The sequence below is a fragment of the Pan troglodytes genome, chromosome 20 (genome assembly GCF_028858775.2).
Source record: "Pan troglodytes isolate AG18354 chromosome 20, NHGRI_mPanTro3-v2.0_pri, whole genome shotgun sequence".
Lineage (NCBI taxonomy): Eukaryota > Metazoa > Chordata > Mammalia > Primates > Hominidae > Pan > Pan troglodytes.
The window spans coordinates 17147017-17170542 of NC_072418.2; the positions used below are offsets into that span (position 1 = coordinate 17147017).

The 23526-nt window shown below is 54.2% G+C and overlaps 2 protein-coding genes across 5 annotated transcripts in view; one reads left to right on the forward strand and one right to left on the reverse strand.

Moving 5' to 3' along the window:
* Positions 1–18148, forward strand: part of PKN1 (protein kinase N1) — a 39041-nt gene extending 20893 nt beyond the window's left edge. For all 4 annotated transcript variants that reach the window (XM_063801283.1, XM_016935305.4, XM_512443.9 and 1 more), the window contains 15 exons: positions 4300–4409; positions 4501–4644; positions 9971–10046; positions 10132–10273; positions 10364–10457; positions 13858–13934; positions 14011–14086; positions 14169–14260; positions 15626–15802; positions 16038–16100; positions 16198–16274; positions 16449–16591; positions 16861–16968; positions 17057–17137; positions 17870–18148. In XM_063801283.1, coding sequence (XP_063657353.1) covers positions 4300–4409; positions 4501–4644; positions 9971–10046; positions 10132–10273; positions 10364–10457; positions 13858–13934; positions 14011–14086; positions 14169–14260; positions 15626–15802; positions 16038–16100; positions 16198–16274; positions 16449–16591; positions 16861–16968; positions 17057–17137; positions 17870–18073 — 1664 coding nt within the window. In that variant the 3' untranslated portion in view covers positions 18074–18148. The remainder of the gene's footprint in view (positions 1–4299; positions 4410–4500; positions 4645–9970; positions 10047–10131; positions 10274–10363; positions 10458–13857; positions 13935–14010; positions 14087–14168; positions 14261–15625; positions 15803–16037; positions 16101–16197; positions 16275–16448; positions 16592–16860; positions 16969–17056; positions 17138–17869) is intronic.
* Positions 18149–18744: 596 nt separating this feature from the next.
* Positions 18745–21701, reverse strand: PTGER1 (prostaglandin E receptor 1). Its single transcript, XM_016935307.4, has 3 exons — positions 21590–21701; positions 19668–20641; positions 18745–19115 (listed from the first exon to the last, which is right to left on the reverse strand). The coding sequence occupies exons 2-3, from the start codon at positions 20622–20624 to the stop codon at positions 18849–18851; spliced, it is 1224 nt and encodes a 407-aa protein (XP_016790796.3). The 5' UTR covers positions 20625–20641; positions 21590–21701; the 3' UTR covers positions 18745–18848.
* Positions 21702–23526: the final 1825 nt, after the last annotated feature.

The window sequence follows — 23526 nt, forward strand, 5'->3', positions numbered from 1 at the left end:
CATGGTGAAACCCCATTTCTACTAAAAATACAAAAGTTAACCGGGCTTGGTGGTGGTGCACGCCTGTAGTCCCAGCTACTCTGGAGGCTGAGACAGGAGAATTGCTTGAATCCGGGAGGCAGAGGTTGGAGTGAGCAGAGATCATGCTACTGCACTCCAGCCTGGCTGACAGAATGAGACTCCATCTCAAAACAAACAAACAAACAAAAAAACAAGAGTAACCATATGATCCAAAGCTACTTCTGGGCATATCCCCAAAAGAATTAAAAACAGGGCCTCGGACATTCCATAATGCATACATATTTCAAAACAACATGTTGTGCATGATAAATATATATAATTTTTATTTGTCAGTTTTAAAAATAGTGATAGAAAAATATTTTAAAAAAATAAAAGGGTCTCAGAGATATGTATACCTGTGTTCATAGCAGCATTATGAAAGCCAAAAATGGAAGCAACCCAGATCCACCAATAGATGAATGGATAAACAAAATGTGGGCCAGCCATGGAATGGAACATTGCTCAGATTTAAAAAGGAAAGAAATCCTGCCAGGCGCAGTGGCTCATGCCTGTAATCCCAGCACTTTGGGAGGCCGAGGCAGGTGGATCACTTGAGGTCAGGGGTTCGAGACCAGCCTGGCCAACATGGTGAAACCCCATCTCTATTAAAAATACAAAAATTAGCCGGGTGTGGTGGCACATGCCTGTAATCCCAGCTACTCAGGAGGCTGAGGTAGGAAAATTGCTTGAGCCCAGGAGGCAGGCGTTGCAGTCAGCCAAGATCATGCCACTGTACTCTTGCCTGGGTGACAGAGTGAAACACTGTCTCAAAAAAAAAAAAAAAAAAAAAAAAGGAAAGGAATCCTGTCTACCCTGCAACAGGGATGAATCTTGAGGACATTAGTCTAAGTGAAATAAGCCAGTCCCCAAAAGACAAATATTGTATGATTCCAGTTATGTGAGGTTCCTAGAGTAGTTAGATTCATAGAGACAGAAAGTAGAATGATGGATGCCAGGGAGTAGAGGGAGGGGGAATGGGGAGTTTATTATTTAATGTGGACAGAGTTTCAGTTTTGTAAGGTGAAAGTTCTGGAGATGGATGGTGGTAATGGTTGCACAGCAATGTGAATGTACTTAATGCCACTGAACTGGACACTTCAAAGTGATTATGATGGTAAATTTTATGTTACATGTATTTTACCATAATTTTTTTTTTTCTTGAGACAGATTCTCCTCTGCTGCCCAGGCTGGAGTGCAGTGGCACTGTCTCAGCTCACTGCAACCTCTGCCTCCTCGGTTCGAGCGATTCTCTTGCCTCAGCCAACCCAAATAGCTGGGATTACAGGCGTGCGCCACCACACCCGGCTAATTTTTGTATTTTTATGGAGATGGGGTTTCACCATGTTGGCCATAATTTTTTTAAAAGAAAATTTGATTCGTAATCTCATGGCAAAAAAGGAAAAAGAAAGAAAATTAATACGTATGTACAAAAAAAAAAGGGAGTGTGGAGAAGAGTAACAGGAGAGCAGACACCCATATTACCACCACCTGCGTTAGGAAATAGAATATGGCAGCCAGGTGCCACGGCTCATGCCTGGAATCCCAGCATTTTGGGATTTGCAGGAGGATCACTTGAACCCAGGAGTTCAAGACCAGCCTGGGCAACATAGCAAGACCTTGTCTTTACAAATAATTTAAAAATTGGGGCGTATGGCCAGGTGTGGTGGCTCACGCCTGTAATCCCAGCACTTTGGGAGGCCGAAGCGGGTGGATCACAAGGTCAGGAGATCGAGACCATCCTGGCTAACACAGTGAAACCCCAACTCTACTAAAAATACAAACAATTAGCCGGGAGTGGTGGCGGGCGCCTGTAGTCCCAGCTACTCGGGAGGCTGAGGCAGGAGAATGGCAGGAACCTGGGAGGCAGAGCTTGCAGTGAGCCGAGATCACGCCACTGCACTCCAGCCTGGGTGACAGAGCAAGACTCTGTCTCAAAAAAAAAAAAAAATTGGGGGTACATGTCATCAGGCCCTCCTGAATCTGTGTCACAGAAAAAAAAACTAAAGGGAAAAAAAGAGAAGACAAACCAACCAAAAATTAACCAGGCGTGGGCATGGTGGCTTGTGCCTGCGGTCCCAGCTACTTGGGAGGCTGAAGTGGGAGGATTGCTTGAGTGCAGGAGGTCAAGGCTACAGTGAGCTGTGATTGCACCACTGCATTCCAGCCTGGGCAACTGAGCGAGACCCCATCTTAAAAAAAAAAAAGGAAAAGAAATAGAATATTTCCAGCTCTCCAGAAGCCCCCTCTTGTCTCCTCCACAATTCCACCTCCTTCCTCTGCCATAGAGGTGGCTACTCTCCCGACTTTTATCATTTCCTTGCTATAATTTGTAGTTGTAGAACCCCATGTTTGCATCCCCAAAAACTTTTGTTTAATTTTGCCTGGTATTAGAACTTTATATTGACAGGCTCATACAGACTATTCTATCACATGGCTTCTTTCATTCAACATTGTTTAGGGGCTAGGCATAGTGGCTCATGCCTGTAATCCCAGCACTTTGAGAGGCCGAGGTGGAGGGATTGCTTGAGCCAAGGAATTTGAACCCAGCCTGGGCAACATGGTGAAACCCCACCCTACAAAAAAATGCAAAAAACCAAACCAAACCAAAAAAAGCATTGTTTTGGTAGACTCATCCATTTTGTTGTGACAAGCTATAGTTAATTCATATTTATTCATGTTTAGTAATCCATTATGTTAGACTGAGCCATATCGAATTGCCTCTTTCTGAAAGCAAAAAAATAGTTAAATATCAGCAATTTCGTACTTCAGCTACTAAGACGGTATAGCAGTTTTAAAATATTAATTCTCCTGTTAATGGACTGTGGGATGCCTCTATTTTGGACTGTTACATACACTTTATATAAATGCATCTCCTGATGTATACCCACATGCATTTGGCTAGGGTAAATCCTCAGGAGTGCCTGGGCGCGGTGGCTCACGCCTGTAATCCCAGCACTTTGAGAGGCCAAGGCCAGTGATTACTTGAGGTCAGGAGTTCAAGACCATCCTGGCCAACGTGGCAAAACCCCATCTCTACTAAAAACACAAAAATTAGCTGGGCATGGTGGTGTGCGCCTGTAGTCTGAGCTACTTTGGAAGCTGAGGCACGAGAATTGTTTGAACCCAGAAGGTGGAAGTTGCAGTGAGCCGAGATTGTGCCACTGCACTCCAGCCTGGGTGACAGAGAGAGACTCTGGCTCAAAAAATAAATGAATAAATAAATCCTTAGGAGTATGTGGCTGGGACTTCCATGTAGAATAAAATTGAATTTGGATCCCTGCCTCACATCACACCATGTAAAAAAATCAACTGGATTAAAGGCTTCAATGTCAAATGCAAAACTTTACAGTGGGAGAAAAGTTATGGAGGGGAGGATTCATTTTAAAAAGATAGCAGACAGCTAGGCCTGGTGGCTCATGCCTGTAATCCCAGATACTTGGGAGGCTGAGGCAGGAGAATATCACTTGAGGCCAGGAGTTTGAGACCAGCCTGGGCAACATAACAAGACTCATTTCTACCGAAAAAAAAAAAAGAAAAAGAAAAAGATAATAGACATGCCCCTTTCTGCCAGCATTTTCTTTCTTTTTCTTTTTTTTTTTTTTTTGAGATGGAGCTTCGCTCTTGTTGCCCAGGCTGGAGTGCAGTGGCGTGATCTCGGCTCACTGCAACCTCTGCCTCCTGGGTTCAAGGGATTCTCCTGCCTCAGCCTCCCGAGTAACTGGGATTACAGGCATGTGCAACCACGCCTGGGTAATTTTTTATTTTTAGTAGACATGGGGTTTCACCATGTTGGTCAGGCTGGTCTCAAACTTCTGACCTCAGGTGATCCACCTGCCTCAGCCTCCGAAAGTGTTGAGATTACAGGCATGAGCCACTGTGCCTGGCCGTTTTTATTTTCTCTTCTCTTCTCTCTTTTCGACCGAGTCTTGCTGTGTCACGCAGGCTGGAGCGCAGTAGCATGATCTTGGCTCACTACAACCTCTGCCTCCTGGGTTCAAGTGATTCTCCTTCCTCAGCCTCCCGAGTAGCTGGCATTACAGGCGCGTGCCACCACGCCCAGCTAATTTTTTGTATTTTTAGTAGAGACGGGGTTTCACTATGATGGCCAGGCTGGTCTTGAACTCCTGGCCTCAAGTGATCCGCCTGCCTCAACCTCCTAAAGTGCCGGGATTACAGGCATGAGCAACCTTGTCTGGCCACTGCCAGCATTTTCTGACTGGGCCCTCTCTCCCATTTCAGGTGAAGTCAGCACTGTGCTTAAGCTGGATAACACAGTGGTGGGGCAGACGTCTTGGAAGCCATGTGGCCCCAATGCCTGGGACCAGAGCTTCACTCTGGAGCTGGAGAGGGTGAGCTGCGTTGGAGGACAGCAGGGCCTAGAGAAGGAGGGGTTCCATGCCTCTGGCACCCTGAGTGATGGCCCTCTTCCTCTCCCTCCAGGCACGGGAACTGGAGTTGGCTGTGTTCTGGCGGGACCAGCGGGGCCTGTGTGCCCTCAAATTCCTGAAGTTGGAGGATTTCTTGGACAATGAGAGGCATGAGGTGCAGCTGGACATGGAACCCCAGGGCTGCCTGGTGGCTGAGGTATAGCCCACACCTGACCCTGAGAAAATGCTTCTTCTCCCTCACTGCCCCATTCCCAGTTTCCTAGAAGGGGAAAATATGTTTTAGGTCTGGCTCTTCCAGAAAGGGAAGATAAATTTTAAGTCAGGCTTTTCTAGAAGAGGAAAATAGATTTTAGATCCAGCTCTTCTAGAAACGGAAGATATGTTTTAACTCTGCCTTTTCTAGAAGGAGAAGATACGTTTTAGGTCAGGCTCTTCCAGAAGGGGAAGAGACGTTTTAGATCTGCTTTTTTCTAGAAGGGAAAGATATGTTTTAGATCAGGCTCTTCTAGAAAGGGAAGATAGGCTTTTGATCTGCCTGTTCTAGGCTGGGCGTGGTGGCTCATGCCTGTAATCCCAGCACTTTGGAAGGCTGAGGCAGGAGGATCACCTGAGGTCAGGGAGACCAGCCTGGCCAACATGGTGAAACCGCGTCTCAACTAAAAGTACAAAATTAGTTGGGCGTCATGGCACATGCCTTTAGTCCCAGCTACTCGGGAGGCTGAGACAGGAGAATCGCTTGAACCCAGGAGGCGGAGGCTGCAGTGAGCTGAGATCCCACCACTGCACTCCAGCCTGGGCGACAGAGTGAGACTCTGTCGCCCAGGAGTCTCACAAAGAAAAAAAAATCTGCTTGTTCTAGAAGGGGAAGATACATTTTAGATCAGGCTCTTTTAGAAGCATAAGATATGTTTTAGATATGGTTTCTCTTAGTACGGAAAGATAGTTTTAGATCAGGCTCTTTCAGAAGTGGCAGGTATGTTTTAGACCAGTGCATTCTAGAAGGGGAAGATACATTTTAGATCTGTCTCTGAACCTTGATAGAAAAGTACACCTTGGCCAGGTGTGGTGGCTCACACCTGTAATCCCAGCACTTTGGGAGGCTGAGGCGGGTGGATCACTTGAGGCCAGGAGTTCCAGACTAGCCTGGCCAACATGGTGAAACCCCATCTCTATTAAAAATACAAAAATTAGCTGGGCATGATAGTGGGTACCTGTAATCCCAGCTACTTGGGAGGCTGAGGCAGGAGAATTGCTTGAACCCAGGAGACAGAGGTTGCAGTGAGCTGAGATCACGCCATTGCACTCCAGCCTGGGCAACAGAGTGAGACTCTTGTCTCAAAAAAAAAAAAAAAAAAAAAAAAGAAGAAGAAGAAAAGCACTTCTAATTAGCCACATCAGTGATAGGACCTTAGCTGGGATTGGTTTTGTTCTGAGGCAAGATACTTAAAAAAAAAAAAAAAGAAGAAGAAGAAGAAGCTGATTTCCAAATTTAGAAATGTTTAAAGAAAAAAGGAAATAAATTATAAAATTTCTTCCAACCAGGAAAGAGATACAAAACCTGACAACATATCGTGGTGATTGCTACCAGAGCCACAGTCAAGAGAAAGTGATTCCTTCCACAGCTGTGTGAGGGTGAAGGTCTGAATTGAGGTGGCCTACCCTTGGCACTGTTGACATATGGGGCCACATCATCCTCTGTGGTGGGGCTGTCCTGCGTACTAGAGGATGTAGCACCTCTCCCCACTGCTTACAGGATGTCAGTAGCACCACCTCCCCCTGAGTTTTGACAGCCCAGAGGTCTCCAGACACTGTCAAGTGCTCCCTGGCCGGGAACCCCTGGTCTAAATGACATTTCTAGCTGAGTTCTCATAGTATAAGCCAGTACTTATACTATGTACTCTGTAGCGAGTACTTTGGCGACGTTAACTCATTAATTCTCACAACCAACCAACAAAAGAGGGACTGTTATTACTCAAATTTGACAGAGGAGGAAACTGGGGCACAGAGAAGGGGCACTTGACCCCTCATTTAGCCAAATTATCCTAAAAAACTCTTTTAATCTTCCGCTAACCTATATGTGTACCCCATTTTACATATATATATGATAGATTAGCTATATATGTATACACACACATATTATCTATTATTTACCCACCTACGTGTCCATCCATCCATTTTGTCTGTCTATGCATTCATCCATCCATCTTTTTTTTTTTTTTTTTTTTTTTTTTTGAGATGGAGTCTCGCTGTCTCCCAGGCTGGAGTGCAGTGGTGCGATCTTGGCTCACTGCAACCTCTGCTTCCCTGGTTCATGCCATTCTCCTGCCTCAGCCTCCCGAGTAGCTGGGACTACAGGCGCCCGCTACCACGCCCAGCTAATTTTTTGTATTTTTAGTAGAGACGGGGTTTCACTGTGTTAGCCAGGATGGTCTCCATCTCCTAACCTCGTGATCTGCCCGCCTTGGCCTCCCAAAGTGCTGGGATTACCGGCGTGAGCCACCGCGCCCGGCCCAGCCATCTTATCAATGCATCCTCTATCCATTGATAGATACACCTATATTATCTATCTGTCTTATCTATGTATCCATCTATATTAGGTATCTATATCATCTATTTATCTAATCCATCTATCCATTTATCTATCTATATCTATCTATATATTATCTATCAACCAATCTATTTTTCCATGCATCCGTCTCTATTATCTGTCAGTCATCTTATCCATCAATCTTATGTATGCATCATCCATCCATCTATCCAGCCCTGTATATTTCTCTGTATATATATCTACCCATTCCTCTCTCTATCTCTATCTATCCCTCTCTATATCTATCTGTGCCTCTATTTTTCTCTATATAGCTGTATCTATCTATCCATCCATCTATATTATCTATCAACTAATCTATCTTTCCGTCTACCCATCTGTCTATATTATCTATCCATCTATATTATCTATCATCTTATCCATCCATCCATTTATCTTATCTATGCTCATCCCTCTATCCATCCGTCTCTGTATATTCCTCTATCTCTATTTATATCCACCCATTCCTCTCTCTGTCTCTATCTATCCCTCTCTATATCTATCTGTGTCTCTCTCTCTTTTTCTCTCGATAGCTGTATCTATCTATCCATCCATCCATCCATGCATCCTTCTCTTTCTATGAATCCCTTTCTCTATCAGTCCCTCTCTCTTTCTCTATCTGTAACTACCCTTCCGTCCATGCCCCTCTCTATCTACCTGCGTCTATATCTGTCTCTTTCTGTGTCTATTTATCCATCTGTCTATATCCATATCCCTAAGCAGAGGTTCTCCCCTGGTCTGACCATCAAGCACCAGTGAAAGAAAGGGGCGGGGCCAGGCACAGTGGCTCACACCTGTAATCCCAGCACTTTGGGAGGCTGAGGCGGGCAGATCACTAAGTCAGGAGTTTGAGACTAGCCTGGTCAACATGGTGAAACCCCGTCTCTACTAAAAAGAGAAAAATTAGCCGGGTGTGGTAGCAGGCGCCTGTAATCCCAGCTACGCGGGAGGCTGAGGCAGGAGAATCAGTTGAACCTGGGAGATGAAGGTTGCAGTGAGCCGAGATCGCATCATTGCACTCCAGCCTGGGCAACAACAGCGAAACTCTGTCTCAAAAAAAAGAAAGAAAGAAAGAAAGAAAGGGGCGTGGAGAAGAGTTGACTCCAGATGGCAGAGATTTAAAATTGTTCTCCCATTCAGAACACAGCCCAAACCAAATGGAAAGTGATGGCGGGTGGCCTGGGGAACACATTCTAAAGCATTTCTCTTTGCCTTCAAGGTCTCTCTGTGGCATTCTATTTTGTTTTTATGCCTATACAGAAGCACTATTCCATAGAACTTTTCTGCAGCTCTGGCCGGGCGCTGTGGCTCACGCCTGTAATCCCAATACTTTGGGAGGCTGAGGCGGATGGATCATTTGAGGTCAGGAGTTTGAGACCAGCCTGGCCAACATGGTGAAACCCTGTCTTTACTAAAAATACAAAAATTCGGCTGGGTGCGGTGGCTCACGCCTGTCATCCAGCACTTTGGGAGGGTAGGCAGGCAGATCACCTGAGGTCAAGAGTTCAAGACCAGCCTGGCCAACGTGGAGAAACCCAGTCTCTACTAAAAATACAAAAATCAGCCAGGTGTGGTGGCGCACGCCTGTAATCCCAGTTACTTGGGAGGCTGAGGCAGGAGAATCACTTGAACTCGGGAGGTGGAGGTTGTAGTGAGCCAAGATCGCACCACTGTACTCCAGCCTGGGCAACAGAGTGAGACTGTGTCTCAAAAAAAAAAAAAAAAAAAAGAAATTAGCCAGGCTTGGTGGTGGGTGCCTGTAATCCCAGCTGCTCGGGAGGCTGAGGCAGGAGAATCTCTAGAGCCTGGGAGGTGGAGGTTGTGGTGAGCCCAGATTGCGCCGCTGCACTCCAGCCTGGGCAACAGAGTCTCAAAGAAAAAAGGAACTTTCTGCAGCTCTGTTGTCGATGCACCCACAGTAGCTGAGTTCTGTTGTAGATGGAAATGTTCTCTATCTGAAGTGTGACCAGTGTGACCAGGGAGCCAAAGTTTTAATTTCGCTGACATTTTCACTAATTTAAATCGCCACATGTGACAACCATACCAGACACTGCAGTTCTGTGACTTCAGCACCTTCTAGAAGTTGTGTTGGAGTTGGGAGAATTCAACTTGACAGGTGGCTTCCATAGATGGGTGGGCACCAGCATTGCCTGGGGGCTTGTTGAAATACTGAGTGCTTTAGGGCCGGGCGCGGTGGCTCGCGCCTGTAATCCCAGCACTTTGGGAGGCCAAAGTGGGCAGATCGCTTGAGCCCAGGAGTTCAGGACCAGCCTGGCCAACATGGTGAAACTCCGTCTCTACAAAAATACAACAATTTGCCAGGCATGGGGGTGCGTGCCTGTAGTCCCAGCTACTCAGGAGGCTGAGGTGGGAGGATCTCTTGAGCCCGGGAGGTGGAGGCTGCAGTGAGCCGAGATCGGACTACTCATATGTGCATATATATATGTGTGTATATATATATATGTGTGTGTGTGTGTATATATAGAGAGAGAGAGAGCATGCGCGCGCTTCCTCCACTCCATGTTTCTGGCTCAGTAGGTCAAAGGGGGGCCTGGAAACCTGCGTTTCTAGCAAGTTCCCAGGTGTTGCTGCTACTGCAGGTCTGGGGTCTGGGAGCACATGTGGGGAATGGGGTGTGGGATGGCGTGGCGTCCGTTTGCAGTCGCTGTCTGTCAGTCTTGTTGGGTCAGATGCTCTCCCCACCTCTAGAAGGGGACCTGGTTGTCTGCTTCTTGCTTTTCCAAGACGTCCCTTCAGGAGGGGAGCCATGGGTTGCACTGATGACCTCTTCATTGTCACCTGGTACTCAGGTTGAATCTGATGCCATGTGACCAGAACCCCACTTGGGCGTGCACACCTGTGCTCCCAGGGGCTTCCTTACCAAGCTGTCTGCCTGCAGGTGGGCAGAGGGTCCTCACATTTTGGTCCCTTCCCCCAGGTCACCTTCCGCAACCCTGTCATTGAGAGGATTCCTCGGCTCCGACGGCAGAAGAAAATTTTCTCCAAGCAGCAAGGTGAGAGGGTGCTCCAGGCTTCCTGGGGGAGAGGCCAGGGGTCCTGGGAGTGTCATGGAGGGTGACGCCTGCCCCGTCCCCCCAGGGAAGGCGTTCCAGCGTGCTAGGCAGATGAACATCGATGTCGCCACGTGGGTGCGGCTGCTCCGGAGGCTCATCCCCAATGCCACGGGCACAGGCACCTTCAGCCCTGGGGCTTCTCCAGGATCCGAGGCCCGGACCACGGGGTAAGGAAGGAGGGCCCCATGGTCCCGGCTGCCCCTTGAAGCCTGCGAGGGTCCTGGGTCCCAGACACACCCTCCTCTCGTCTGCTGCAGTGACATATCGGTGGAGAAGCTGAACCTCGGCACTGACTCGGACAGCTCACCTCAGAAGAGCTCGCGGGATCCTCCTTCCAGCCCATCGAGCCTGGTGAGGGTCCCCCCTTCTATCCCCGTAGGCCTGGCCTGGGCAGCGTCAGGGGTCCTGCTCCAGGCTCAGAGACCACTAGGAACTTCCCTGGAGCCACGCAGCATGTCTGTGGCAGAACCAGGGCCCAGATCTCTATGCTGGTTAAAACGTGTGCCCAGATCCCCATCCTGGTTAAAAAACAGCTCATGCCTATAATCTCAGCACTTCTGGGAGGCTGACATGGGAGGATTGCTGGAGCCCAGGAGTTTGAGACCAGCCTGGGCAACACAGTGAGCCACTGTGAGCCATGATCCTGCCACTGCACTCCAGCCTGGGCAACATAGCGAAATACTATCTCAAAAAACAAAACAGGCTGGGCACAGTGGCTCACACCTGTAATCCCAGCACTTTGGGAGGCCGAGGCGGGTGGATCACTTGAGGCCAGGAGTTCAAGACCAGCCTGGCCAACACCATGAAACCCTGTCTCTAATAAAAATACAAGAATTAGTCGGGTGCGGTGGTGGGCACCTGTAATCCCAGCTACCCAGGCAACTGGGGCAGGAGGATCAGTTGAACCTGAGAGGCGGAGGTTGCAGTAAGCCAAGATCATACCAACTGCGCTCCAGCCTGGGCGACAGAGCGACTCCATCTCAAAAAATAAAAATAAATAAAACTGTGAGCTCAGGGGCTGGACCCCCTGGGTTCCCACCCCTGCCGTGCCACCTCTGTGCCTCAGTGTACCACTTTGCAAAACGAGCATATTTAAAACTCATGTCAATGATAGAATGATCGAGAGAGTGCTGTTCTCTAGGCAGAGGTTACCGCAAGCTGGGAGCCACAAGGGGACCTGCCGGGTGATGGAAATGTTCCTTATCTTGATCTCGGTCAGAGGTCAGCACGCGTTTTCCAGAAAGGGCCAGAGAGTCAATATTTTTGGCTTTGTGGGCTAGACAGTCCCTGTCTGCTTTGTAGTTTGAAAGCAGCCACAGACGATATGTACACTGTAAGCGTGTCTCTATTCCAGTAAAACCTTATTGGTAGTACATGCGGAAGTTTGAACATTGTAGAACTTTCATGGGCAATGAAATATTGTTCCTTTTTTTGTTTTTTTTAATTCCCCCAACGATTTAAAAATGTAAAAATCAGTTTACCTGTGGTCCCAGCTACTTGGGAGGCCGAGGCAGGAGGATGACTTGAGCCCAGGAGTTGGAGTCTGGCCTGAACAACATGGCAAAACTCCATCTCTTTTTTTTTTTTTTTTTTTTTTTTGAGATGGAGTCTCACTCTGTTGCCCAGGCTGGAGTGCAGTGGTGTGATCTAGGCTCACTGCAACCTCTGCCTCCCAGGTTCAAGGGATTCTCCTGCCTCAACCACCCAAGTAGCTGGGACTACAGGTGTGTACCACCACACCCAGCTAATTTTTGTATTTTTAATAGAGACGGGGTTTCACCTTGTTGGCCAGGCTGGTCTTGAACTCCTGACCTCAGATGATCTGCCCACCTCAGCCTCCCAAAGTGCTGGGATTATAGGTGTGAGTCACCATGCCCGGCCACTGCATCTCTTAAAAAAAAAAAAAAATAGTGAAAGCCATTCTTAGCTCTTACAAACTATAAAAACAGGCTGGCCCACCAGCCAGCATTTGCCAACTCCTAGGCTGGCTGATGGTTTCCTGGGTGGATGCATATGTAACCTGTTCCTCTTGCCCACCTCACTGAATGCATTTTATTTATTTATTTATTTATTTTGAGACAGAGTCTCACTCTGTCGCCCAGAATGGGCGTTGGAATGCAGTGGCGTGATCTCAGCTCACTCCAATCTCTGCCTCTCAGGTTCAAAGATTCCCATGCCTCAGCCTCCCTAATAGCTGGGACTACAGGCATGTGCCATCATGCCCGACTAATTTTTGGTTTTAGTAGAGATGGGGTTTCACCATGTTGGCCAGGCTGGTCTTGAACTCCTGACCTCAAGTGTTCTCCCCTCTGCAGCCTCCCAAATTGCTGAGATACAGGTATGAGCTACTGCACCCAGCCTGAATGCATTTTATCTTTTATCTTTTTTTTTTGAAACGGGGTCTCGCTCTGCCATCCAGGGTGGAGTGCAGTGGCGCAGTCATGGCTTGCTGCAGCCTCGACCTCCTGAGCTCAGGTGATCCTCTCACTTCAGCCTCCCAAGTAACTGGGACTACAGGCGTGCGCCACCACACCTGGCTAATTTTTTATAGATCTAATTTTTTAGAAAGTAGAAGTAATGGGTTGGGCGTGGTGGCTCACGCCTGTAATCCCAGCACTTTGGAGTCAAGAGATCGAGACCATCCTGGCTAACATGGTGAAATCCCATCTCTACTAAAAATACAAAAATTAGCCGGGCGTGGTGGCGCACGCCTGTAATCCCAGCTACTCGGGAGGCTGAGGCAGGAGAATTGCTGGAATCTGGGAGACGGAGGTTGCAGTGAGCCGAGATCACACCACTGTACCCCAGCCTGGGCAACAGAGTGAGACTCAGTCTCAAAAATAAAAATAATAATAATAAAAAATGGACATTGTCAAGCCAGGCATGATGGCTTGCACTTGTAGTCCCAGCTACTCAGGAAGCTGAACGAAGAAGATCGCTTGAGGCCAGAAGTTTGAGACCAGTCTGAGGAACAGAACAAGACCCATGTCTACAAAAATTAGGCCGGGCGCGGTGGCTGACGCCTGTAATCCCAGCACTTTGGGAGGCTGAGGCAGGTGGATCACCTCAGGTCGGGAGTTGAAGACCACCCTGACCAACATGGAGAAACCCCATCTCTACTAAAAATATAAAAAATTAGCCGGGCGTAGTGGTGCATGCCTGTAATCCCAGCTGTTTGGGAGGCTGAGGTAGGAGAATCACTTGAATCCGGGAGGCGGAGGTTGCAGTGAGCGAAGATCACACCATTGTACTCCAGCCTGGGCAACAAGAGTGAAACTCCGTCTCAAAAAAAAAAAAAATTAGCTAGACGTGGTGGTGCATGCCTTTAGTCCCAGCTACTCAGGAGGCGGAGGTAGAGTTGGAGGCTGCACTGAGCTATGACTGCGCCCCTGCACTCCATCCTGGGCGACAGAGCAAGACCCTGTCTCTAAAAAAAAAAAATTCAGGTTGGGCATGGTGGCTCACGCCTGTAATCCCGGCACTTTGGGAGGCCGAGGCGGGTGATCACCTGAGATCAGGAGTTCCAGACCAGCCTGGCCAACATGGTGAAACCCCGTCTCTACTAAAAATACAAAAATTAGCCAGCCATGGTGGTGCAGGCGTGTGGCTGGAGGAGAGTGAATGAGGGGCTGCGTGGGAGGAGAGGTGAGGACAGAGAGGTCGGGGGCAGATCTTGCAGGGCCTCGGAGGCTGCTGTGGTTATGAGGGCATCTCTGACTCCCCTTACTCTGGCCTCCTCTCTCCGCCACAGAGCTCCCCCATCCAGGAATCCACCGCTCCCGAGCTGCCTTCGGAGACCCGGGAGACCCCAGGCCCCGCCCTGTGCAGGTGACACCACTCCCTGGCCCCCTGTCCACCACCCCTGCCCGCTGTCCTTGTTCTCACCAGTGGCCTCTCTCCACAGCCCTCTGAGGAAGTCACCTCTGACCCTCGAAGATTTCAAGTTCCTGGCGGTGCTGGGCCGGGGTCATTTTGGGAAGGTGAGGTGGAGGGCAGGGAATTGGGAGACCCCCCAGGTCCCTGGCTGGCCGCTAAAACCACCCCTGCCCACTGTGGTTCCAGGTGCTCCTCTCCGAATTCCGGCCCAGTGGGGAGCTGTTCGCCATCAAGGCTCTGAAGAAAGGGGACATTGTGGCCCGAGACGAGGTGGAGAGGTGGGGACCTGCCGTGGTCCTCTGGGGACCTCTGTCTTCTCTTTTGGGAAATGACAGAGCAGTTCTCTCCTTGGAGCTACAGGGAGAGTGACTCATAGTAGTCACTAACGCCAGGCACAGTGGCTCTTACCTGTAATCCCAGCACTCTGGGAGGCCGAGGCAGGTGGATCACTTGGGCTCAGAATTTCAAGACCAGGCTGGGCAACATGGTGACACCCCCATCTTTACAAAAAATACAAAATAATTAGCTGGGTGTCGTGGCACATGCTTGTAGCCCCAGCTACTCATGAGGCTGAGATAGGAGGATCGCCTGAGCCCAGTAGGTCAAGGTTGCAGTGAGCTGAGATCGCGCCACTGCACTCCAGCCTGGTCAACACAGTGAGACCCTGTCTCAAAACAAAAAGTCACTAATACCTACTAGCCTAATACCAAGATAATAATAGCTCTTAGGAAAGTTATTCATTTGTTCCTCCATGTAGCCCTATAAGATAAATACTGATGGCACAGAGAGGTTCAGCAATTTACCCAAGGTCACACAGCCAGTAAGCAGCAGGTCCAGGATTCAAAGCTAGAGACTCAGGCTCTGAAGCCTGTGCCCTTTGTGGTGCCACCATACTGCCTCTGCTTTAGGGTCAGGTTCCTGGGTTCAAATCTCAATTCTGCAGCATGGGCTTGGAGATCCTGGGGAGGTCACTTCTCCCTTCAGAACCTCAGCTTCTTGGCTGGGCGTGGTGGCTCACGCCTGTAATCCCAGCACTTTGGGAGGCTGAGGTGGGCAGATCATCTGAGGTCAGGACATTGAGACCAGTGTGGCCAACATGGTGAAACCCCGTCTCTACTAAAAATACAAAAATCAGCCAGGCATGGTGGCGGGTGCCTGTAGTCCCACCTACTTGGGAGGCTGAGGCAGGAATATCACTTGAACCCAGGAGGCGGAGGTTGCAGTGAGCCAAGATCGCACCACTGCACTCCAGCCTGACTCTGTCTCAAAAAAAAAAAAAAAAGAACCCCTCTTGTTGTGGAGAAGCAGAATGCTACTGCCTTCCACACATGGTTGTCAGGTGCTCTCTACACAGTGCCTAACCCCTCTAAACATTCGGTACAGGCACTGAGATTGTGCCTGGTCTTCCCAGCATCCTTTTGATAATCAGGAACCCAACTGAGAAAGACTGAAACAAGTAAAGAAATTTATTGGTCTGGATCTGAAAAGTCCAGGAGTGTGCCACCTTCAGGCATGGCTGTATCCAGGTGCTGAGATGACGTTTCTCAGTTCTGCTTCCCTCTGTATGGGCTTTGGTTGCCATCTGGGAGTCTGGGGTAAGTGGCGGCCATGGTCTCTGACTTCTATCCCCCACCCCTCCCCAGCCTGATGTGTGAGAAGCGGATATTGGCGGCAGTGACCAGTGCGGGACACCCCTTCCTGGTGAACCTTTTCGGCTGTTTCCAGACACCGGAGCACGTGTGCTTCGTGATGGAGTACTCGGCCGGTGGGGACCTGATGCTGCACATCCACAGCGACGTGTTCTCTGAGCCCCGTGCCATGTGAGCCTGGACCCCAGCCCGGGCCCCTGCCTCCCCCTACACCATCTGACACTTAGTCCCCCCGAGAGGCTGGCAGCCTGCTTCTCACCCCTCCACCCTCAGGCCTTGCTTCCCTCAGCCTCCCAGAGCTTTGGGGAGACTGGGGGGCTTTTGAGGATGTGGAAGCCCGGCTTATGTGACCCTCCCTCCTTGCAGGGTGGCCCCACCCCTCTCAGCAGCCTCTCTCTCTCTGCAGCTTTTATTCCGCCTGCGTGGTGCTGGGCCTACAGTTTCTTCACGAACACAAGATCGTCTACAGGTGTGTGCGTGTGTGCATGCATGTGCACACTGCCCGTTGTGGGGACAGGGCCCAGACCCCCGCTCATCCCTCTTTCCATCCCTCCAACCCCCAACAGGGACCTGAAGTTGGACAATTTGCTCCTGGACACCGAGGGCTACGTCAAGATCGCAGACTTTGGCCTCTGCAAGGAGGGTGAGGGGCTGGCCTCTGGATTAGACAAAGGAGGGGGAAGGAATGGGGTCCCTAACCCTATTCGGGGTGCCCCCCACCCTGACCCTGGGACAGGGCTGGCTGTGTGGACAACCCCACATTGGGCTGAGTGACTCCTCTGGCCCCCATAACCTCACATGGCCTTGCTGTCCCCAGGGATGGGCTATGGGGACCGGACCAGCACATTCTGTGGGACCCCGGAGTTCCTGGCCCCTGAGGTGCTGACGGACACGTCGTACACGCGGGCTGTGGACTGGTGGGGACTGGGCGTGCTGCTCTACGAGATGCTGGTTGGCGAGGTGAGACCCCGCCCCTGTGTGTCTCGGATCTCATTGGAACCTGCGTGTGCCCAGGGTGGGATCCAAGTCTGCCTCCACCACGTGTTGTGTGATCGAGGGCTGCTGGCTCTGCTTCCCTGGCCTCAGTTTCCACATCTATAAAATGGGGCATTTCCCTGCCCAAGTAAGCCAGCACCCAAGAGCTGCAGCAGAGTGTGGGGCTCAGGTCGGGCTGGGTTTGGAGCAGCCAGAGGAGGGGCCTCGTTCACCCTGGGCCTCCCTCTCCCCAGTCCCCATTCCCAGGGGACGACGAGGAGGAGGTCTTCGACAGCATCGTCAACGACGAGGTTCGCTACCCCCGCTTCCTGTCGGCCGAAGCCATCGGCATCATGAGAAGGGTGAGGACCCCCGACGTGGGGCGGGCCTGGGGAGGGGCAGTGGGGCCCAGGAGGGGACAGATCCTGACACAGTGCTCCTTCCTCCAAGCTGCTTCGGAGGAACCCAGAGCGGAGGCTGGGATCTAGCGAGAGAGATGCAGAAGATGTGAAGAAACAGCCCTTCTTCAGGGTGAGATTCCCCACAAGGACCTCAGTGACCCTGGCCCTCCCCCAGGGCTGGTTCATCACCCCACACCAGACGCCCCCCATGCCTAGCCGCTTTGCCTCAAGGGCCTCGTTGCGCCTCAAGGGCCTCGTTGCACCTCCAGGGCAACATCGTCACCTCCTTTGACACCCCCATTTCCCTCCTCCACTTTTGTTCCCCCCAAGGACCCTCCTAATCCCACATCTCCACTTTTCCCTTTTTTTTTTTTTTTTTTAAGCCAGGGTCTTGCTCTGTCGCCCAGGCTGGAGTGCAGTGGCTCAATCTCGGCTCACTGCAACCTCCGCCTCCCAGGTTCATGCAGTTCTCCTGCCTCAGCCTCCCGAGTACCTGGGATTACAGGCGTGCACCACTCCACCACACCAGGCTAATTTTTGTATTTTTAGTAGAGACGGGGTTTCACCATGTTGGCCAGGCTGGTCCTGAACTCCTGGCCTCAAGTGATCCTCCCGCCTCGGCCTCCCGAAGTGCTGGGATTACAGGCCTGAGCCACCACGCCGGGCCTCCACTTTTCCTAATCCGGCTTCTCCACCAGGCTCTCGCAGGTGATCCCTCCTGAGCCCCAGTCCCCCCACCCCACTTGTCCTCTATATGCTCACTCCTCTCCGTGGTCCCCGAGCCCCAGGACTGGTCCCCACTGCAGCACGCCCCCTCTTCAGCCTCCAGGCTGACCCTCCCCTCCGCTTCCCTCCCCTGCAGACTCTGGGCTGGGAAGCCCTGTTGGCCCGGCGCCTGCCACCGCCCTTTGTGCCCACGGTGTCCGGCCGCACCGACGTCAGCAACTTCGACGAGGAGTTCACCGGGGAGGCCCCCACACTGAGCCCGCCCCGCGACGCGCGGCCCCTCACAGCCGCGGAGCAGGCAGCCTTCCTGGACTTCGACTTCGTGGCCGGGGGCTGCTAGCCCCCTCCCCTGCCCCTGCCCCTGCCCCTGCCCGAGAGCTCTTAGTTTTTAAAAAGGCCTTTGGGATTTGCCGGATCCTTGCATCCTCCGTGTCTTCTTGTGTGCAGTCATTGGGGGTGGGGGCGTGCTTGGAGGTGTGGACGTTTGCGGGGCAGGTGGCTGGGTGGTCGTGGGAGTCTGACTGATGGGGGTGTCATCTGAAGAGGATCAAGGGGCGGCGTGGACTCGGGGCTGTTCTTATGGTGGGGAGCGTGGGTAAGCCGAGATGGGAGGGGGGGTCGGGATTGTGTTGGGGGGCGCCCAGGGGCGTGGAGCAAAATGGTTTGGGGATAGGGTTTTGGGGCTGTATTGGAAGAGCTCAAAGCCGCAGTGAGCAGAATGGTTTCGGAAGTCCGTTAGGGCAGCGGCAAGGTCAGGAAACGCCCCACACACCCTCTGTCTCTGCTCCCAGCGGAGTCCCAGCCCCCGCCGCCCGCACGGTGCGCTTGCTCCTGCGGCTCTGGCGCCCACGGGCCCGGCAGCCTCGAACCTCCTAGAACCACGCCCCCGTGTCTCCGCGCCCTCTTCTGGTAGGCCCCGGAACTGCATCCACCCTGGAGGCGCACGCGGCGTCCCTGCAGCCCCCCGCGCGGCCCCAGTGGATGCCGAAGCCCCGACGGGACACACCGTCCTGCCTGGGCTCGCAGAATGGCTTTTTATTCCTCAAAGGCTCTGCGCCGCGCACCTGGGCCCAGCCCAGGGTGGGCTGGCTTAGTCGTTGGGCCTCTGGTTGTGCTTAGAAGTGGCTGAGGCCGCTGTGCCGGGAGCTGCGCAGCGAGCTGGCCTCCCAGGCGCTCGGTGTTAGGCCCAGCCCCGCGGGGCCGCCCTTGGCCCCGGCCCTCGGGGGCAGGAGGCGAAGCAGTTGGCGCAGCACGGCCTGGCGCAGTAGGATGTACACCCAAGGGTCCAGGATCTGGTTCCAGGAGGCAAGGCGCACGGCCAGGAACAGTGGCCGCTGCAGGGAGGTAGAGCTCCAGCCGCCGACCGCCAGCGCCACCAACACCTGCGGGGGAAGCCGGTGTGAGCTATAGAGCAGGCGCGGGCGCAGGGGGGCGCAGGGATGGTGGGGGCGTGGCTGGAAGGTAAAAGCCTGGGAGGAGGGGCGAGCCGTCGCAGGGAGGGTAAATGGGGATCCAGATGAGAAACGGATGCGGAAAAAAAGGGGGGGCAAAGAAACAAACACCTTCAGTGGGTGGGGGTCCGGCCGTAGAGGAGTCTCAGGTATCCCGGAAAGAGGAAAAGCAAGGGGGTTGGGTGAAAGGACTAGGGAATGAAGCGCGGGGACTTATAACGGTGGGGCAGGAGAGGAGGCTTGTGTGGGTCGGGGTGCGCTACAAAGACCCCAAAAAGGAAGAGGAGAGGGGGGCTAGGAGGAAGGATGGGAGGTCAGATGGAGAAGGCGATGCTGGCTTTCGGGGCAGGTGGGGCCTCTAGGGGCCGGGGCCTTGGTTGAGTCCAGGATGGAGGCCCCAGGTGTCCTGGGACGACAAAGGGCAGGAGGGTGCCGAGAGGGAGCGGGAAGGAGCGTGGCTCGAGGGGCCGGTGCGCCCCTCACCAGCATTGGGCTCCAGCAGATGCACGACACCACCATGATACCGACAAGCTGGCCCACCATCTCCACGTCGTGGGCGCGAGCTCTGCGTGCCGAGCCGCTGCTCCGAGAGCCGCCAAAGAAGGTGGAGGCCGAAGCGATGGACGAGGCGGACGAGGCGGAGGCGGACGAGGCGGAGGCCGAGCGGGGTCCGCGCGCCCCCCAGCGACGCCGGCTGTCGGGGCCTGAGGCCGGGGGAGGCCGTCGGGAGCGGCGTCGCCAGCGGGCGCGTAGCAGAGCCAGGCCGCTGAGCGTGTTGCACACCAGCGCGGCGAGGAGCGCGACCAGGCCGAGGCTGGCGAAGAGGCCAGCAAGCAGTGCCTGGCGCCAGCCGCCCGGGGGACCCAGGCCGATGAAGCACCACGTGCCCGGGTACTGCAGCTCATAGCGGCCCACGCGCGCCAGCGGCAGCAGCGCCACGGCCAAGGCCACCGCGGCCACCGCGGCCAGCGCCAGGCGCGCGCGGGCGACCGAGACCCGCGCGGCGTGGAGCAGCGGCCGCGTGACGCCCACGCAGCGCTCCACGGCCATGCCACAGCCCAGCAGCAGCGGGCACAGGCCGAAGAAGACCATGCAGCCGCCCAGGAAGTGGCAGGCCCCGCCGGCCGGAGCGCGCCCCGCAGTGTACAGACGCAGCACCAGCGCGCCCGGGATCACGTGGCCCGCCAGGTCGGTGGCCAGCAGGCTGGCCACAAACAGCAGGAAGGTGGCGGCTGAGCGGCGGCGTCGCAGGCGGCCGGCGGCCTGCGCCAGCAGCGCCAGCGCCAGCAGGTTGGACACGGCGCCCAGCGTCATGGAGAAGATGGGCAGCGCGGGCGAAGCGCCCGACGGCGGCACGGCCGACGTGTTGGGGACCCAGGGCGCCGCGCATGTGGTCGCCTCGCCCGCCAGGCTCAGGTTGAGGGGCCCGCAAGGGCTCATGTCAGGCGCCAGGGGTGCTAGATAGAGGAGAGGAGGGCAGAGTGAGGCTGGCTGGGCCCGGGCGGGGACCAGCCCACGGTGCCATCTCAGAACATCAGGGCCTGTTTGACTCCATGGCGTTCTCAGGCGGCCCCTCTGCCCATGGCAGTTGCCATGGGCAACTCCAAATGACCTGGCCACTCCATTTGGAAACCCCTCTCCCTCTCTTTTGCCTCTCACCACCCCATCTCCTGCTCCAGGGCCTCCCTCTAACCCCACTGGCCCTTTCTCTGCCCTTCATGGTTTCCTGCAAGATTCCCCCCAGCCCCGCCCTCAGGCATCTCTGCCAGTGCCTCTGGGCCTCACAGATCCCACCCCTCCGACCCCCACCTTCCATTTTTACACCCAGCAAATTCCTGGGGCCTGTGGCTCCATCTGATAGCTCTCACCCATTTCTGCCCCTGTGGCCCCACCTGACTTTCCCCATGTCAGCTTTACTCCAGTCCCATCCTCGATGCCCCAGCCCCATCTCTACCACCACTGGCACATCTCTCCCCACGGCCATGTCCCTGTCCCCCATGGACCCATCTCTGACCCCACATGGCACAGCCACATCTGTGCCATGGACCCATCTCTGCCCCTGCCCCATGGACCTGCCTCTGCTCCACTGCGGTCTCTCACCAGGCCCTACCCCGATCACCTCTGCCTCACCCTGGGTGCCCACGGTTCCACTCCATATCCCTGCCCCAGAGGCCTGGAGGCGGCCCCACGACCATCCACTCTTTGATATCCTGGTGGTGAGGGCTGAAAGGGTGGAACTGCCCACCAGGCCAGATGGGAAGGGAGGATGGACAGACGGTAAGACAGGGACGCACAGATCAGGGAGAAGAGCCCGGGGACACAGGACAGACAGCAGGTGGCCATGGCCCCACCCCTTCATGCCCTCCTCCTCCCCAATCAGGGACCCTCATGTGCAACCCGCTTACCTGGCACTGCCTGGGATGTGGGGTCCCCATCACCGGCGCTCAGCCCTGCCGCCCACTGCGCCCTGGCTCTCCGGCAAGCCGCTTCCTCCCTCCCTCTTCCTGGGGCGGCTCCTCAGCTCCTCCCGCCGCCCTTGCTGGCCTCCAGGGGCCGCTCCACCCCGCGCACGCCCGCTGGGGGCCTGGAGTGGCAGAGACCCCCCTCTCTGCTCCTGGCAATGGGCGGGGGCCACTCTGGGCCCCAGCGGCTCCCTCCACGAGGAGTGAGGCTCCCTGGAGTTGGTCTGGCCCCATGTGACCCCCTCCTCCCAGCAGGGCGGGAGCAGCCCCCTTCCCCCCAGGATCGGGCCTCTTGCCTCATTAATAAAGCGGATAAAATCTAAACACTGGAAAATGTGAGCGTCGTCTGGGGCGGGCTGGGGCAGCTGCAGGGGGTGCCACTGCCCCCCTCCCTGGGGCTTTGGAGCTAGAGAGGCTAACTCCAATTCTGTGGGGCCAGCAATGCCCCCCTGCCCTGCCAAAGCCTTCGTGGATGTCGGGGTGGGTGCTGGTGGGCAGGGCCTCGGGTAGACCAGCTTGGGTCAGGCCCAGCCTGGCCATGGGATCCGCCTATTTATACAGGGGCTTAAGCCCCGGCTAGGGCCACAGCGAGTCATATCCTGGGAGGAGGCTGAAAGGGGGCAGGGGAACCAGGAGGCCTGGCGACCTGGGGACTCTCCCCAGTGACTGGCTCCTTTAAGATGGGCTGAGTGACACCTGTGACACACGTCCTAAGACACAAAGACTCGCCTCCTGCCCTGAGAAGTAGGGTCACACTGGCACAGCCTCACACCCTAAGACATACAATCCTGTCACTTACCACTCAGTTTCATCCTGTCCCCATCTCAGCACAGCCAGGTTGCTGCCGCCACATCCCTGAACTCAGGGTCTTACCCCCAGCGCCGGGACGCACCCAGAGTTACTGCCTCAATTCCAGCCCCTCCCAACACCCCAAAATGCAGCCCTCTGAGATGATCACCCACACCACCCTCCTTAGTGCTGGGAAATAGGGTCTCACTTGGCACCCCGAGAGACACACACACGCACACACACTCCTTATTGCCAAAACTGCCCCTGACCACACTCTGTATGACTTTCAATGACCCCCCAACAATCCCAGACAGGCCCCACCAGCACACTCCGTACACCCAAGGCACAAGAAGTGACACCCCCTGCCGCTGGACACCAGAGACCTAGCTGGCCACCCCCACCCTCACCCAGAAACAGCAACGCCCTGAGACACACACACCTGCACCCCTAGACACCCCTAGACCTGGCCAGCACCCCCACCCAGGAAACAGCAACACCCCGAGACATACCCTGACACCCCTGAACACCCCAAGGCCTAGCCAGGCACCCCTCCTTGCCCCAGAAACAGCACCCTAAGACACACACCCCCACACCCCGGGACACCCCAAGACACATTCATTCCGTTGCACTCCCCACCACCAGACACTGCCAGTTACACCTGCAATTGCCCTGGAACACAGAGCCGGTTATCACATCCCTTACCCACGACACAGCCCTCCCTCATTGCGTCACGAGCCATCAACACTCTTGATAGACTCACAGTCCTACCCAACACCCGAGACGCACATAGCCACACCCCTTCACCACTGCAACCGGCTCCCAGCACAGACACCCGAGGAGCCCACAGGTGCCCGGGGATGCCCTGAGTCACCAGGACTGCGGCTCCCCGACTCCACCCGGGTCTGTCCACCAACACCCAGCCCCCAGGGTCTTCCCCTTTTCCCCCTTCCCCTCTTCCTGGTGGCCCAGTGCCCGCCCGCCTTTTGGAACGAGGATTGCAAGCTGGCCTTGGACTTCCCCACAGCCTCTCGGCTCACCCCCAAGCATTCCTGTGGGGCCCTCTGGCCCAGCGCCCCTTGCTTCAATCCCTT